At 39.5% G+C, this 15,309-nt stretch overlaps 2 protein-coding genes across 2 annotated transcripts in view; both read left to right on the top strand.

Moving 5' to 3' along the window:
• Positions 1–2,884, top strand: part of LOC310865924 (ras-related protein O-RAL-like) — a 7,305-nt gene extending 4,421 nt beyond the window's left edge. The window contains exon 5 of the mRNA XM_083775124.1: positions 1,570–2,884. Within this exon, the coding sequence (XP_083631250.1) occupies positions 1,570–1,932 (363 nt within the window). The 3' untranslated portion in view covers positions 1,933–2,884. The remainder of the gene's footprint in view (positions 1–1,569) is intronic.
• Positions 2,885–7,060: 4,176 nt separating this feature from the next.
• The window catches only part of LOC310865923 (post-GPI attachment to proteins factor 2-like), a gene marked incomplete at its 3' end in the record, with an annotated part of 295,033 nt that continues 286,784 nt past the window's right edge, over positions 7,061–15,309 (top strand). Inside the window, 2 exon segments of the mRNA XM_083775123.1 lie at positions 7,061–7,379; positions 8,312–8,480. Of these exon segments, the coding sequence (XP_083631249.1) occupies positions 8,313–8,480 (168 nt within the window). The 5' untranslated portion in view covers positions 7,061–7,379; position 8,312.

The following is a 15,309-nucleotide window of genomic DNA, read 5'->3' as shown; positions in this document are numbered from 1 at the left end:
AATGGGTTAAATTGGCTATTTTTTAAGAATGTTGGACATAAATATTTGTATTTCTTTCATAAAATAAAGTTGGGTAGTGTACACTGTTTATCTTTCACTCAATAGAAACGGCTCCTGCCGCAAGTTGAGGATGTCATATGACATTATGTCCAGTCCATGTGTGCTCCAGCCCCAGGGAATGTATGGGATGCACATGCTAATGTGTTTCTAAAGGTGTCTACTAAAAGATTGAAATTCAACTCCCGTGGGAATTTGAGTTATTAGCATAATATGTAACATCCTATATAAGGCAAAAAAGTACAAATTCTTTAAGTAGCATGTGACATATGGAACTAGGGGGTTTTCATGATTCATGAAGCATTAGTTTTACACAAAAACTAAATTAGGCCATATCCACTTGACCAAAATGTGCTGACCTCATCACAAACTGATGAGGTCTATGGCTATGGCCGTTCTCCTTTGTAGTCTATATGTATGGGGTCCAGATGGCGTCTTGGTGAACTTGTGTGTTTGATGCCTAGTCGCCGACCAATCGTTTAGTGTGAAATTAAAGCCACAACGATATAATGACAGACGATTTAAAAAAAAGACTGTTGTGTGAAATACATGACAATCTGATGAAGCGTCTGCTTCAAATGGGCTGTAATGGTGACATAAAGGGTTACTAAAAGTATCTCTCTCCCTCCTTTCTCTCTCTCTCTCTCAATTCAATTCAACAGGCTTTATTGGCATGACGTTTTACAAGTGTTGCCAAAGCACAATCAGATATGACAAACAACAACATAACATAATATCAATGATATGAAAAAATAAATAGAAATAATATAAAATAAAGCAGGTGGTGCAGAAAATAAAACATGTATGTGTGTCCTACTGGTTGTCCCTTTTCTTGTGACAGGAATTGACATATTTTGCAGCCAAACGGCACATTCTTTCTGTTCCCCCAGAAGGACTGGTAAATCTTTCCCTTTCTGTCATACTTTGGAATTCTGGGAAATTTCTTTCAAATTTTGGGAAGAACTCCTCTCTAATATTTGTGTAGTTTTTACATTGTGTTAAGAAGTGTAACTCTGTCTCTATAGCTCCGTCATCACAGTGTGTAGTTTTTACATTGTGTTAAGAAGTGTAACTCTGTCTCTATAGCTCCGTCATCACAGTGTGTAGTTTTTACATTGTGTTAAGTGTAACTCTGTCTCTATAGCTCCGTCATCACAGTGTGTAGTTTTTACATTGTGTTAAGAAGTGTAACTCTGTCTCTATAGCTCCGTCATCACAGTGTGTAGTTTTTACATTGTGTTAAGAAGTGTAACTCTGTCTCTATAGCTCCGTCATCACAGTGTGTAGTTTTTACATTGTGTTAAGTGTAACTCTGTCTCTATAGCTCCGTCATCACAGTGACAGCACAGCCTCTCCTCTCTGGGCAGCCAGGTCTGTCTCTCTGCCCGCCCTTCTCTATTGCCAGACTATGATCGCTCAGTCTCTCTCTCTCTGTCTCTCTCTCTGTGTGTGTGTGTGTGTCTCTCTCTCTCTCTCTCTCTCTCTCTCTCTCTCTCTCTCCCTCTCTCCCAGGTGTTCTTTGATCTCATGCGTGACGTTCGTAAAAAGAAACTGTTGGAAAGCAAAGAGAAGAACGCTCCAGTGGCAAGAAGCCGAAGAGGTGCTGTGTCCTCTAACCCCCTCTTGTGGCAGGAAGAAGAACCCCCGACGCACTCAGAGAAGCTTAATACAATGTGCCAAAGCAAAAAGGGAAGCGTGTCGCAGGGCCGGGCGATACGGTCAAATCAATATATATCACAATTTATTTCAAACATTCGACAAAGGATTATTTTATACTCTTTGTTTTACAGGGCCTATAGAGCGTCGCAGTCCCGCCCCCCTTTCATGACGACGCCAGGCCCAGGAAATAGTTCCCAATGCATTTTTCCCTCATAGACATTTCAAAACGTATTTATTTAAAGACCTTATAAGCGTCGTACGAAGCCAACTCTTGAAAAACAACAAAAAAAGTGTTGTAACCTGCCGTTTTCAACTTCTTTCTAATTATTTGTTTCAGCCCGAAAAATTGTGTTTGTTGTCATGATTTGTCACAAGAGTTGGCTTTGTCGGCGGCGTAAATGTCTTTAAATAAATACTTTATTTATTTTCCGGTTCTCTTGAGGGGGGCGGGACTGCAACGCTGCTCTATACTGTAAATATTATGGTTGCAACACAGCTGAAAATCTAAAATAGCCACCCTTGTATACAACGACTCAATTTGTTGTGGAGAGAAAAAAAGAAAACAGCTTCTCGGTTATTTGATTAACCTACTAGATTAAGTTGGTTATTGCTTCTAAATATCTGTATCATTTTGGTTCTTTAATTGCCCAGCCCTATGTTGTATAAACAGGTGGTTTATAATAAGGAAATGGAAACATGTCACATGTGATTCCTAAGATGTGACTAAATTTGACTGAGGGACTGCCATTGCATTTTTTTTCTTTTTTCGTTTTGTCATGTCATGTGAAAGCAGGGACTCCCAGCTTCAAATTGACATATTGGTTGTTCAGTTTGGCCTACCAGTTTTGGAGATATGGCTTATAGAGTAATGTCTGGCAGCGAGTTGAGAAAACAAGCTTGAAAGGTTCACTTCTGTGGACTCTAACATTACACCTATAGCTACATGTTTAAGCATTTATTTCATATTTACATGTCTTCTGTGGTCTCTAACATTACACCTAGCTACATGTTTAAGCATTTATTTCATATTTACATGTCTTCTGTGGTCTCTAGCATTACACCTAGCTACATGTTTAAGCATTTATTTCATATTTACATGTCTATTTCAGCTCTGACACTTATTTCAGACATGCTCTACTATGTGACGAGTCTGCCTGTGCTATTAACTCTTTGTTTTTTTTAAATAAGCTTTTCTCCATTGGTGAAAAGCTGGAGTTTGCGCGATGGCAGCAGGCTCTCAGTCAAATCTGGTCACATATATTATAATTATATAATGTATACCATATATTATGATATACATAATGCATATTATGCCAATCACTGTGTTGAGTCAAACTATTTCACCTTTCTATGTTGCCGTATACAGTTCAATAAATAGTGAAATAATATTAAATATATAAATAAATAATGAATAATATTTTAAATTAGTTGGTTTATAGTTATTTGTTTTCGTTCATTTGTTATTTTTAGTTAGTCAGTTATTTTGCATGTGTTTAATATTATATATAGATAAAACTAATAGGAGAGATAACAGATAATGTATGGTGAGACATCTAGATATGTGATATAATGCTCCTGGACTAATAAGAGAGATAACAGATCTACATCTAGATGGATGCTATGTATGTAAATCTAGATAAAATGTGTAGAATGTGATAAAGCTCAAGGACCAATAAGATAATAGAGGGTATGCACGTCACGTGACATTATCATAACTGTAAGTTATGCAGGAATGCCCACTGCCCCACTGAGTGGCAAAAAACTACTTTCAAACTTTCATACATCCAAACAGAAAAGTCCTATTTGACTGCATTAAATGACTTTAAACAACCTTAAATTAACTTTGTCACTCAATTTTCCACTCGATTTGCCATTCACTTTATGCATGTGCATACCCTCTATAAGAGATAACGGGCAAACTTTGGTCAATACAATATGGGTCCATTTGGACACACGCACGCACACACACACACACACACACACACACACACGTTGCTTCGCCACAACAATGACTAACATTTAGAACATACACGCAAAATATTTGCCGCCTTGTGGTGACCACGGACACATGCAGAATACACAACTATGCATTCTAGCTGCTGGTGTTTATAACGATACTAATTATATAGCTTCCGGCTAACTTATTATTATTAATGTCCTCACTGTATTATTTACTGCTATTATTTTAATGTTTTATTCCTGCTTTTCTTTTCTTTTTTTCTCCAACTTTGAGCTGCATTTTATTTCATTTCATGAAAGGTGCTACAAATAAATAAATACATTTTATTATTATTGTTTAGTTTTATTAACGCACAGTGCGCATGCTAACTTCATAGTTAGGCTGCCTAACTATGAAGTTTATAACGATAATAATTATAAAACTATGAATTCTACTGGTGTTTATTTGGGGGTCCTTGACATGAAAAGGTTTGGGAACCACTGCTTTATGGTGTCGTCCACAGTTAACAGTTTTGTTTTGAGTTGTGCTTGAAATGTAGGCTACTGTAATTCTGCAATATGTCAAGTGTAATGCTTAATTGGGTCGTCCACTCACAGTTGACAGTCTTTGTATTGAGTTTGTGCTTAAAATGTACTGTAAATTCTACAAACATCAATCAGTCAATGAATTAATAAACAAACAATCAATCAGACAGGTCCATTTGGTTCCATTTGTACACTCTCAGAGTTAAATGAACATTGATATTACAATGTAAATGGGGGTCTCAGAGATATAAATGCCATTAAATGGGGGTCCGTAGACTAACGCATGTAAAACCGGGGGTCCTTGAAATGAAACGGGTTGAGAATCACTGCTAGAGCCGTAAATATGGAACCAGTGCTTTGAGCTGCGTGTGTTGCAGAATGCATGGAAAAGTGGGTATTAACGCCATCTGGTGGTGGAATTTTACTGACAGAGGTAGCATTATACTTCTTCCGTACAACAGTGTTTTACAGTCAGTCCGTCAAGTCTGTGTTTAGTCAATTTATCTATCTTCATGGATATTAATACGTGTTTAAGTGTTTTATTGTTGTTCTAAAAAAATAGAAGATTATTTAACATAAACTGTCGATTCAAATAAAGAAAGTTTTACAACAAATAAAGTGTCTTTTTTACGTCATGAAGAGACACAGCTACTAGCTAGCTGCTCAGCTAGTGGCTAGCTGGCTAGCTAGTCTTCTGTGACTCGGCACTGCGGCTGCGCAGTCGTCGAAAACAGCCGAAGTACGAACCCTAAACATCGGCTGTTTTCGACGCGCGTCACCGTCGTACGGATGAAATACACATCGGCTGTTTTCGACTCCCTCCATTTGGTAGCACAGAATAGATACAGCAGAATGTAGTCTCTGATGCCACCTGGTGGTGACAGCCGACAACTGCAGGACTCCGTCGAATGAGCAAATTTTGAATTTCCTGTTGGAGAGCTAGCAAATTTAAGACATCCGGTTGCCTTCAGAATAAAATAATTAATAATAATTCGACAGTGCTGTGACGGGCCTAGCTAGCCAGCTAGCCGCTAGCTGAGCAGCTAGCTAGTAGCTGTGTGTCTTCATGACGTAAAAAAGACACTTTATTTGTTGTAAAACTTTCTTTATTTGAATCGACAGTTTGTGTTAAATAATCTTCTATTTTTTAGAACAACAATAAAACACTTAAACACGTATTAATACCCATGAAGATAGCATAAAGCTATCGATAGCTAAAGCTAACTTATTGTAATTAATGTCCTCACTGTATTATTTACTGCTATTATTTTAATGTTTTATTCCTGCTTTTCTTTTCTTTTTTCTCCAACTTTGAGCTGCATTTCATTTCATTTCATGAAAGGTGCTACAAATAAATAAATAAATACATTTTATTATTATTATTATTTAGTTTTATTAACAGCCGAGCGGCTGTTTCCGGTGGGTCGGTTGTATTTTGAAAGGAAAGCGGAAACACTTGAAGAATTAACTTGACACGTCGCAGTAGCTTTTATTTTGTAAAACCGGAAGTGAAGACACACAGCTACTAGCTAGCTGCTCAGCTAGCGGCTAGCGGCTAGCTGGCTAGCTAGGCCCGTCACAGCACTGTCGAATTATTATTAATTATTTTATTCTGAAGGCAACCGGATGTCTTAAATTTGCTAGCTCTCCAACAGGAAATTCAAAATTTGCTCATTCGACGGAGTCCTGCAGTTGTCGATTGTCACCACCAGGTGGCATCAGAGACTACATTCTGCTGTATCTGCGCTACCAATGGAGGGTGGTGAAACACTGTTGGACGGAGAAGTATAATTGTAGCTCTGTCAGTATAATTCCACCACCAGATGGCGTTAATACCCACTTTTCACTGCATTCTGCATCACAGTGCAGCTCAAAGCTCAGCTCAGCTCAACAGTTCTACAAACCCACAGCGCGTTGCATCCACGACGTGTTGTGGTCTTGTAGATCTGCTATTTTCGGCGCTCGACACCGTCCTGCGACGAAGCACAAATGTAATGAAATTAGCAAGATCTACCAGCTCACAGCGCGTTGCAACCACGACGTGTTGTGGGCTTGTAGATCTGCTATTTTCTGTCATACGACGGCGCTCAAATGGAAAGAAACTTTAAATGAATGGATGTGAATTAAACTAGTTATTTAACTACTAATAATGAATGGATGTGAATTAAACTAGTTATTTAACTACTACTAATGAATGGATGTAAATTAAACTAGTCGTTATTTAATTTATAACTATTAATAATGAATGGATGTGAATTACACTAGTCGTTATTTAATGTATAACTATTAATAATGAATGGATGTGATTTAAACTAGTCGTTATTTCATTTATAACTATTAATAATGAATGGATGTGAATTAAACTAGCTCTTTATGTGAATTAAACTATAGTTGTTTATCTCATTTAACTACTATTTTGTGAATTAAACTAGTTGTTATTTCATTTATATAAACTTGGTTACCTGATGTGTTTTAATATTTATATAAACTTGATTGATGTGTTTCATGTATACAAATTTGATAACATGATGATTGTCAGTAAATAAAAAGAGAATAAAACATTTAAACATATAATTTAGAGAAAAACACAAGCAGACTTTTGGCAACGCCGCTTCAAGCCTGCTTCTGATTGGCTCGTTTGCCATGAGTGGAATAGTTAGAGAGTGGCGACACGCTTTGATCTCTATGGGCTGTAGTTCCACACGTTGGAACTATCCCATTGAGATAGAATGAGCACTTCCGCATTCCTTTATTACAATGGGGGGGGGGGTCAACGCTACTGACGTCATCTCTCTCACTAGATTACTCTGGGTCGGCGATGTTGGTCTTCAGGGTTGATGACGTCGGCAGCTCAGCCTAAACAGCTCGAGGCAGCCGGATGAACCGTTAATGTGTTTTATTTACTTTTATAGATGGAGTAATTAATCAATGACGTAGAATTGATCCTTAATTGATGTAAACAGTCCACGTGTGAAGCCGACAGTCTGAATAGAGCATTAGTATTCATAATAAGTGACATCATCAGTTCTGTTTAGCTGATTATAGCTACAGTAGCTCATCTTACAGCTGGAGTCAACAGAGGATATACATATTAATAAAGTGATGAGTATTAATGACATGAAGTCATATTAAAGTCCATGTGATTGGCTCACATGGAGCTGCAGTTGTGAAGGTTGAAGGTAAGAGCACTTATTAACAAGTATTTGTTAACAGTTTGCAGAATTACAGTACATTTCAAGCACAACTCAATACAAAGACCGTTACTATATGACTGGACGACACCATTAAGTATTACACTTGTTTACAAGAGGGTCCACCATGTTCAATTAAATTGTTGTTTCATCTGAAAAGATCACAGGATCTATTGAATGTGACAAACTGACATATTGATCTTAGTGAAGTATTTAGACAGGTACATGGGTATCTTAGTGAAGTATTTAGACAGGTACATGGGTATCTTAGTGAAGTATCTAGACAGGTACATGGGTATCTTAGTGAAGTATTTAGACAGGTACATGGGTATCTTAGTGAAGTATTTAGACAGGTACATGGGTATCTTAGTGAAGTATTTAGACAGGTACATGGGTATCTTAGTGAAGTATTTAGACAGGTACACGGGTATCTTAGTGAAGTATAGACAGGTACATGGGTATCTTAGTGAAGTATTTAGACAGGTACATGGGTATCTTAGTGAAGTATAGACAGGTACATGGGTATCTTAGTGAAGTATGTAGACAGGTACATGGGTATCTTAGTGAAGTATTTAGACAGGTACATGGGTATCTTAGTGAAGTATTTAGACAGGTACATGGGTATCTTAGTGAAGTATTTGGACAGGTACATGGGTATCTTAGTGAAGTATTTAGACAGGTACATGGGTATCTTAGTGAAGTATTTAGACAGGTACATGGGTATCTTAGTGAAGTATCTAGACAGGTACATGGGTATCTTAGTGAAGTATCTAGACAGGTACATGGGTATCTTAGTGAAGTATTTAGACAGGTACATGGGTATCTTAGTGAAGTATTTTGACAGGTACATGGGTATCTTAGTGAAGTATTTATACTGTACACATATACTGTATGTGTATAAATACATGTGTGTACTCCAGGATGGTACACGCGGGGTACATCGGGCTGGAGAGGGACCGTCCTCTCATCAGGGTCCCGTTTCCCCACCTGGCCGTAGGGACGGTTCTGTTGGCTCTGACTGGACTGATCCTCTGTCTGGTTCTGTCTCTGATGTACCACTACTCTGAGAGTACTTATACTCACTGTCTGGTACGTACACTGTACTGTACTGTACTGTACTGTACTGTACTGTACACTACACTACACTACACTACACTACACTACACTACACTACACTACACTACACTACACTACACTTATGTATTTACGTGCCAGGGGCAGGTGGGCAACCCTTAGTGTTTTATTTAGCTGCCAGGGACAGGTGGGCAACCCTTAGTGTTTTATTTAGCTGCCAGGGGCAGGTGGGCAACCCTTAGTGTTTTATTTACCTGCCAGGGGCAGGTGGGCAACCCTTAGTGTTTTATTTAGCTGCCAGGGACAGGTGGGCAACCCTTAGTGTTTTATTTAGCTGCCAGGGGCAGGTGGGCAACCCTTAGTGTTTTATTTACCTGCCAGGGGCAGGTGGGCAACCCTTAGTGTTTTATTTAGCTGCCAGGGGCAGGTGGGCAACCCTTAGTGTTTTATTTAGCTGCCAGGGGCAGGTGGGCAACCCTTAGTGTTTTATTTAGCTGCCAGGGGCAGGTGGGCGACCCTTAGTGTTTTATTTAGCTGCCAGGGGCAGGTGGGCGACCCTTAGTGTTTTATTTAGCTGCAAGAGGCAGGTGGGCGACCCTTAGTGTTTTATTTAGCTGCCAGGGGAAGGTGGGCAACCCTTAGTGTTTTATTTAGCTGCCAGGGGATTCATTTACCTGCCAGCAGAGCCGTAAGCCAACACAAAGTGACTTGATTAGCTGTCATTTCTCCCAAAAAGAGGCTAAAAGTCAGCTGTGGTCTACTACTATAACAGCTGATCTGTTTGGTCTGTGTGTGTCTGTTAGCATGCAGGTGGACATGAAGCTGATAGACCTGGATGAAACCAGCTCCTCGCCACTCGCCCTACACACTTGCCCTCGATATGCGCGTTCACGCGAGGCTGCGCCATATTAAGTGTCGTCCGAAACCAAGCAGCCTTGAGTGGAAGTGGCTTATAAAGCCCTCAAGAGTGAGTCTGTGCCGATCTAGCCTCTCTGTCCGCATGGAAACCGCCACCTACAAATGTAAGTACCACCACAAATAAATGATAAATAAACTCCTCCTAAACAATCTTCATCTGATGCAGAATAGACAACGCTCTAACTGATGTTCACAAGGGCTCTTTATTTACCCCACCGTGAAAAGCTATAAATTAAACCATACAAACAAAACAACTTTTAACAATGATTTATAAACACCATGGATGTATATGACATGTCATTTTTGACAGTCACGCTGTATTTCCTTTTTCCATATTAATGAAATCCACATGTCACACAAACGTACACGATGCAATGCAATATAACTGTACAAACAAAATAACAGGTAACACAATTGCATGATGGTAACCATGGCAACGAATGGTGTCTGTTTCCTGTTTCTGCACAAGGAGGGCGAGTGTATTTCCAAACTGTTTTTTATACCCAGGACCCTAATCAAGGGAACTTGATTCAGCTGGAGGGGCACTTCCTGACGAGGGAACCTCCCGAGAGCACTTCAAGTCAAGCGACTGGTTTCAGAAAGGGCCACGGGGAGAACATACAGTCTTCATCATGGCCCCTGAAGAGCCCCAGGAAGTCAGGAACCTGATGGATCAGAGTGCCCTGCTCACTACAGGCAAGATGCACGCTCGCACACACGCACACACACACACACACACACACACACACACACACACACACACACACACACACACACACACACACACACAGGAGATGTTTATTGTTTATACATTTTGAAAACTTTAAAAATGGCACATTCCGTAAATATGAAAATGTCTAGCAGGGGGAGTGTTTACTGGGTAGGTACCCTCACATGTTCTCCCCGTGTCTCCTAGGGTAGGTACCCTCACATGTTCTCCCCGTGTCTCCTAGGGTAGGTACCCTCACATGTTCTCCCCGTGTCCCCTAGGGTAGGTACCCTCACATGTTCTCCCCGTGTCCCCTAGGGTAGGTAGTAGGTACCCTCACATGTTCTCCCCGTGTCCCCTAGGGTAGGTACCCTCACATGTTCTCCCCGTGTTCCCTAGGGTAGGTACCCTCACATGTTCTCCCCGTGTCCCCTAGGGTAGGTACCCTCACATGTTCTCCCCGTGTCCCCTAGGGTAGATACCCTGACATGTTCTCCCCAAAAACATGCAGTAATCCTGGTCTCTAAACTACCTCCCCCTGGCCAGTCACATACATGGAATGCAGAGAGACTGCATATAGATATATATAGAAGATAGAGTTTTTATTAAAGTGTCCTACATCATAAGATGCCCAGCCCGCACGGGCTTAATAATAATAATAATAATATATACGATTTATATAGCGCTTTTCTGGGTACCCAAAGTCGCTTTACAGAAAGAAGTACAGACATATTTATTAGAAAACTATTTAAAAGGTTTAAAAGGTTAAAAACTATGTGTGTGTGTGTGTGTGTGTGTGTGTGTGTATGTAGGGAAAGCCTGTTTGAAAAGGTGGGTTTTGAGTGTGCTTTTGGTCATTTCGGCTTACAAGACACTCACAAATTTGTACATACATAATGATACATATACACAAATAGACAGTTACTCATGGATACATCGTTCTCCAACGTAACTGACCATGCCTTCTCTACGAATTTTCTTAAAACAAAAACTTCATTACTGAACAACCAATTTAACATAAAACATTCAGACAAATCTGGGTACTTATCCTGAATTCTTTCAAATAAAGAGTTTCTTAAATCATGGTATAGTGGACAATAGAATACAACATGAAACTCATCCTCTACAACTCCCAGGTCACAAAGAGCACACAGTCGCTGCTCCTCAGGAATGCCAGTATATCTGCCAACCTCAACTGCCAGAGGTAAAGCACCACATCTTAACTGGGCACAGAGGGACCTCTGTCCCCCCCCCCGAACCTCAAATGACGTCACATTGTAGGCTCTACAGCGCCGAACCGACTTTTATTCGGCTCTAAAATAAGAGTATGAATCGGCCCTAAGGTTCAGTCATGTAGTCCTCTTTGAATTGAATATAACTTCTTAATTTAGCTTTTTTCACAATGTCCACCCTCCATTTCTGCTGATGTAACTTAGACAGTTTATATTTGACTGTATTAATGTTACAATGAAGGTTATTTAAAACGTATATGTTTAAATCAGAAAGTGAGAAAATTGAGGAGACCTCTCTTATCCACGGATGATTACATATTTTATTCCAATTAAATATAATTTTCGTAATGCTCCTTTCCTGGCAGTTGGATAAGGCGATTCCATAATCTGATCATTTCACATCTCTGCCTTGTCAGGCAGCTTTCCCAACCTGTGTCACCTTCAATGGCCAACTTAGTGGTATACTTAATACTTATTATTAATTAATAATACTTAGTGGTATACTTATGCACCCCGAGAAAACACCTCAAAGCTCTACTCTGAATGATTTTACATTCGGTAGCCTCCTCAAAGCCCCTCACACCTGCTGCATAAAACTAAATGGAAGAAACCATGGTGTCATAAAGCTTGGTAAATGTATCAAAACCTAAATCAGGGCAAATTTAATTTTACTTAATATGGCACCTAATGCTCTACCTGTTGAGTCAGCCAATACATTCCTTCCCTCAGAGAAACTCATAGATTCATTAAAAACAAAACCTAAGTATTTGTATGAGGGGGAATAAGTCATTGACCCGAACATGAAACTATGGTTACAAATCTTTGAATATATATTCTTTCACAGCAAACATTTTTAACTCAAATATTTGCCTCTGGTGGACAATATTTTCAGATGGGGGTCGTTTTCTTTCTTCAGAAAAGCGTCAGGATTGATTTTCAGGACATTATTTTGGTCTAATGTGCTCTCAGGTCTCCATGGGTTTAACAGCGGTATGTGCACCGTGCTTCTTCAGATGCTGCTGGAGGCCATCGATGTTCTGAAACCAGAGGTGTGGCGCAGAGAAGCAGCTGCTGGAGGCCATCGATGTTCTGAAACCAGAGGTGTGGCGCATAGAAGGTACATTCATTTAACTCTGAGTTGTCATGGCAGATTATATGATAATGCCACTACACTGCCGCTGTTTGGTCTGTGAGTATAGTTCATTATGCATCCTATGAGCCTTTTACTAAGAGGAGGCATAATGAACGATACTCACAGACCAAACAGCTGCAGTGTAGTGGTATTATCCTGTAATCTTTGATTAAGAAAGGAAAGAGGCCGCACAGCTCGTAGTCACGATGCTATAAACTTTATTAATCCAACGTTTCTGCAAGCAGGATGCCTTCTTCAGGGTATGAAGAAGGCATCATGTTTGCCGAAACGTTGGATTAATAAAGTTATTAATTACTACTACTACTATAATATTAGTAATAAAACTTTATTTGTATAGCACCTATATATTTCATGACATGAAAATGATGGCAGTAATGCAATACACTGAGGACATGAATAACAACAAATAATTTAAAAGTTCAACTAAAAGCAGTGTAGTGTAGAAGTGAGTCTTGAGCTGTGCTTTAAAAGTGTCTACAGAGGCTGCCTGTGGAAGGTACAGTGTTATTAAACTACAGAGGCTGCCTGTCGAAGGTACAGTGTTATTAAACAACAGAGGCTGCCTGTCGAAGGTACAGTGTTATTAAACTACAGAGGCTGCCTGTCGAAGGTACAGTGTTATTAAACTACAGGGGCTGCCTGTCGAAGGTACAGTGTTAATAAACTACAGAGGCTGCCTGTCGAAGGTACATTGTTATTAAACTACAGAGGCTGCCTGTCGAAGGTACAGTGTTATTAAACTACAGAGGCTGCCTGTCGAAGGTACAGTGTTATTAAACTACAGAGGTTGCCTGTCAAAGGTACAGTGTTATTAAACTACAGAGGCTGGCGTCGAAGGTACATCTGATTAAGACGACCCCCATTTTTCAAGACTCATTTGTGGAAAAAGAACATTGAATGTCAAATAGTCTAGTCCCTGATTATAATACTTAGGCCTTTGAATTCCTTTCGGAACATAGGCCATTGATGAGTCGTTTCCACCCTCGTCTGTCTTGCGCCATCCTCTCCAGCTGTTTCCACGTCAGTCCCTTCTGCTTTACATCTAGCTCCGTGCTCCTTCTCCAGGTGTTTTTGGGGCTCCCTCTGCTCCGTTTTCCTTGTGGGTTCCACGTTAGTGCCTGTTTAGTTATTGCTGTGTTGTTTTTTCTTAGTGTGTGACCAATCCAGCTCCACTTTCTCCTTATCAGCTGTATCTCTATTGTTTCTTGTTTGGTGCGTTATAATACGACCCAGTTATTTCCATTAGGAAAAAAACATTATTTCAGACCAATATGATATGTGATTTCAGTATCTACTATGTTCTATCTGTTCTTAACTAATATTCTGCTCTCTCCTGTTCAAGGTGTAATGGAGTGGAACATGATTGCAGTGAGTGGAGCCAAACAAACCAGAGATGAGAGCTCAGCCCAGCATTAATTGATAGTCAGGTTTTCTCCAGGCTAGCAGAAAAACGGCGCCAGCTGAATGTCCAAAACGGGTCTAAGTCCACCATGGTTATTTTATTTATTTTCCTGAGCACAGAGCATGATTTGAATCATTTTATATAGGAGCATGCAGCACATATTTCACCACATATGAGTGTGACGATGCAGGATGCAGTGAGCCTCGTCACACTCATTCAGCCAAACTTTAGGCCATAATTGTCGTACTCGTTCAGTGCTAACCTTAAACATTAGCACTTTGGTGGACTTAAAGTCTGCTACAGCTCAGGAAGACGTCCAGATTGAAACACACCACACACCACACATTATAACTGAAATGTATCATTGTTACAGCTTGTGAACCAAACATGTTTATGGTTAACAAATATTATGTTATATTATTATTATACAAATGTAGAATCTATGATCCTATGTCCTAGGATAGGTGGTGGTGTAGCAAAGATGAGGCACAACATTTGGAATAGAATTATACCGTTTTATATTCTGTGCTTTATTGTTGCTACACTGCCTGTCTTTGGTTTAGGGTTAGGGTTAGATAGGGTTATTGTTGCTAAACTGCCCTCTGTCATTGTTGCACATAGGACTAAGAGACTCAAAAACGAAATTACGTTTCTCCTAGTGTCTTTTTAACTAGGAGAAACGTGATTTCGTTTTTTTCTGCTGCTACAGTTGGGAAGAATGACAAAATAAAGCAATCAATCAATCATTGCACTGAATTATTGTTACATATTCCTGTAAATGTTTTGGAAATGCATTGGTAAAAATGTGTGGGAATCCTGCGACACAATCATAGTGCCCTTAAATTATTTGATCTGTGCTTATTACTACAGTCGAGTGCTGATGTTTTATTGTGTATCTTTGTTTTATCCAGTGTTTTATTGTCCACTAATTGTCAGTAGATTAGTGTAATGCTTTTTTTAACTTGTAGTCAGCTCAATGAATGAACTGGTTGGTGGTGACGTGTAATATTTCACCACTACACCCATAGGTGTCCCTGACAGACTTATCAAAGTTCCTCTCCACCTGTAAACAAGAAAGTGCTCCTTGGCGTTGCTGAAATGGTGAATATTTTCAGCTCCATCCATAGTTTTAAAGAATTAAATGTTTCTTCTGTATTCTCTTTTTTTGATAGCTAGAGTCTGGTGTTCATAAGAAAATAATAACATGCTTCTTTCTCTGTTGGTGTCAACAAGCAGCCTAAATTACAATGGGTTCAATCTATGAATTAACCTTCAGGAATGAAATAATGTAACTATAATTCATGGGTTAATTATTATCCATTTAAGTTTTTTCACGGTACATTATTTGGTCTGTTATATTGTAGGCCTATAGTTATTTTAACCCTATTTTCAAATATAACTTTCCTCATCAACTCTACAAAAGGCATCAG

The sequence above is a fragment of the Protomyctophum parallelum genome (genome assembly GCF_964188405.1).
Source record: "Protomyctophum parallelum genome assembly, chromosome: 10".
Lineage (NCBI taxonomy): Eukaryota > Metazoa > Chordata > Actinopteri > Myctophiformes > Myctophidae > Protomyctophum > Protomyctophum parallelum.
The sequence above is the reverse complement of the archived record's forward strand: the minus strand, read 5'-3'. Positions and strand labels throughout refer to the sequence as shown.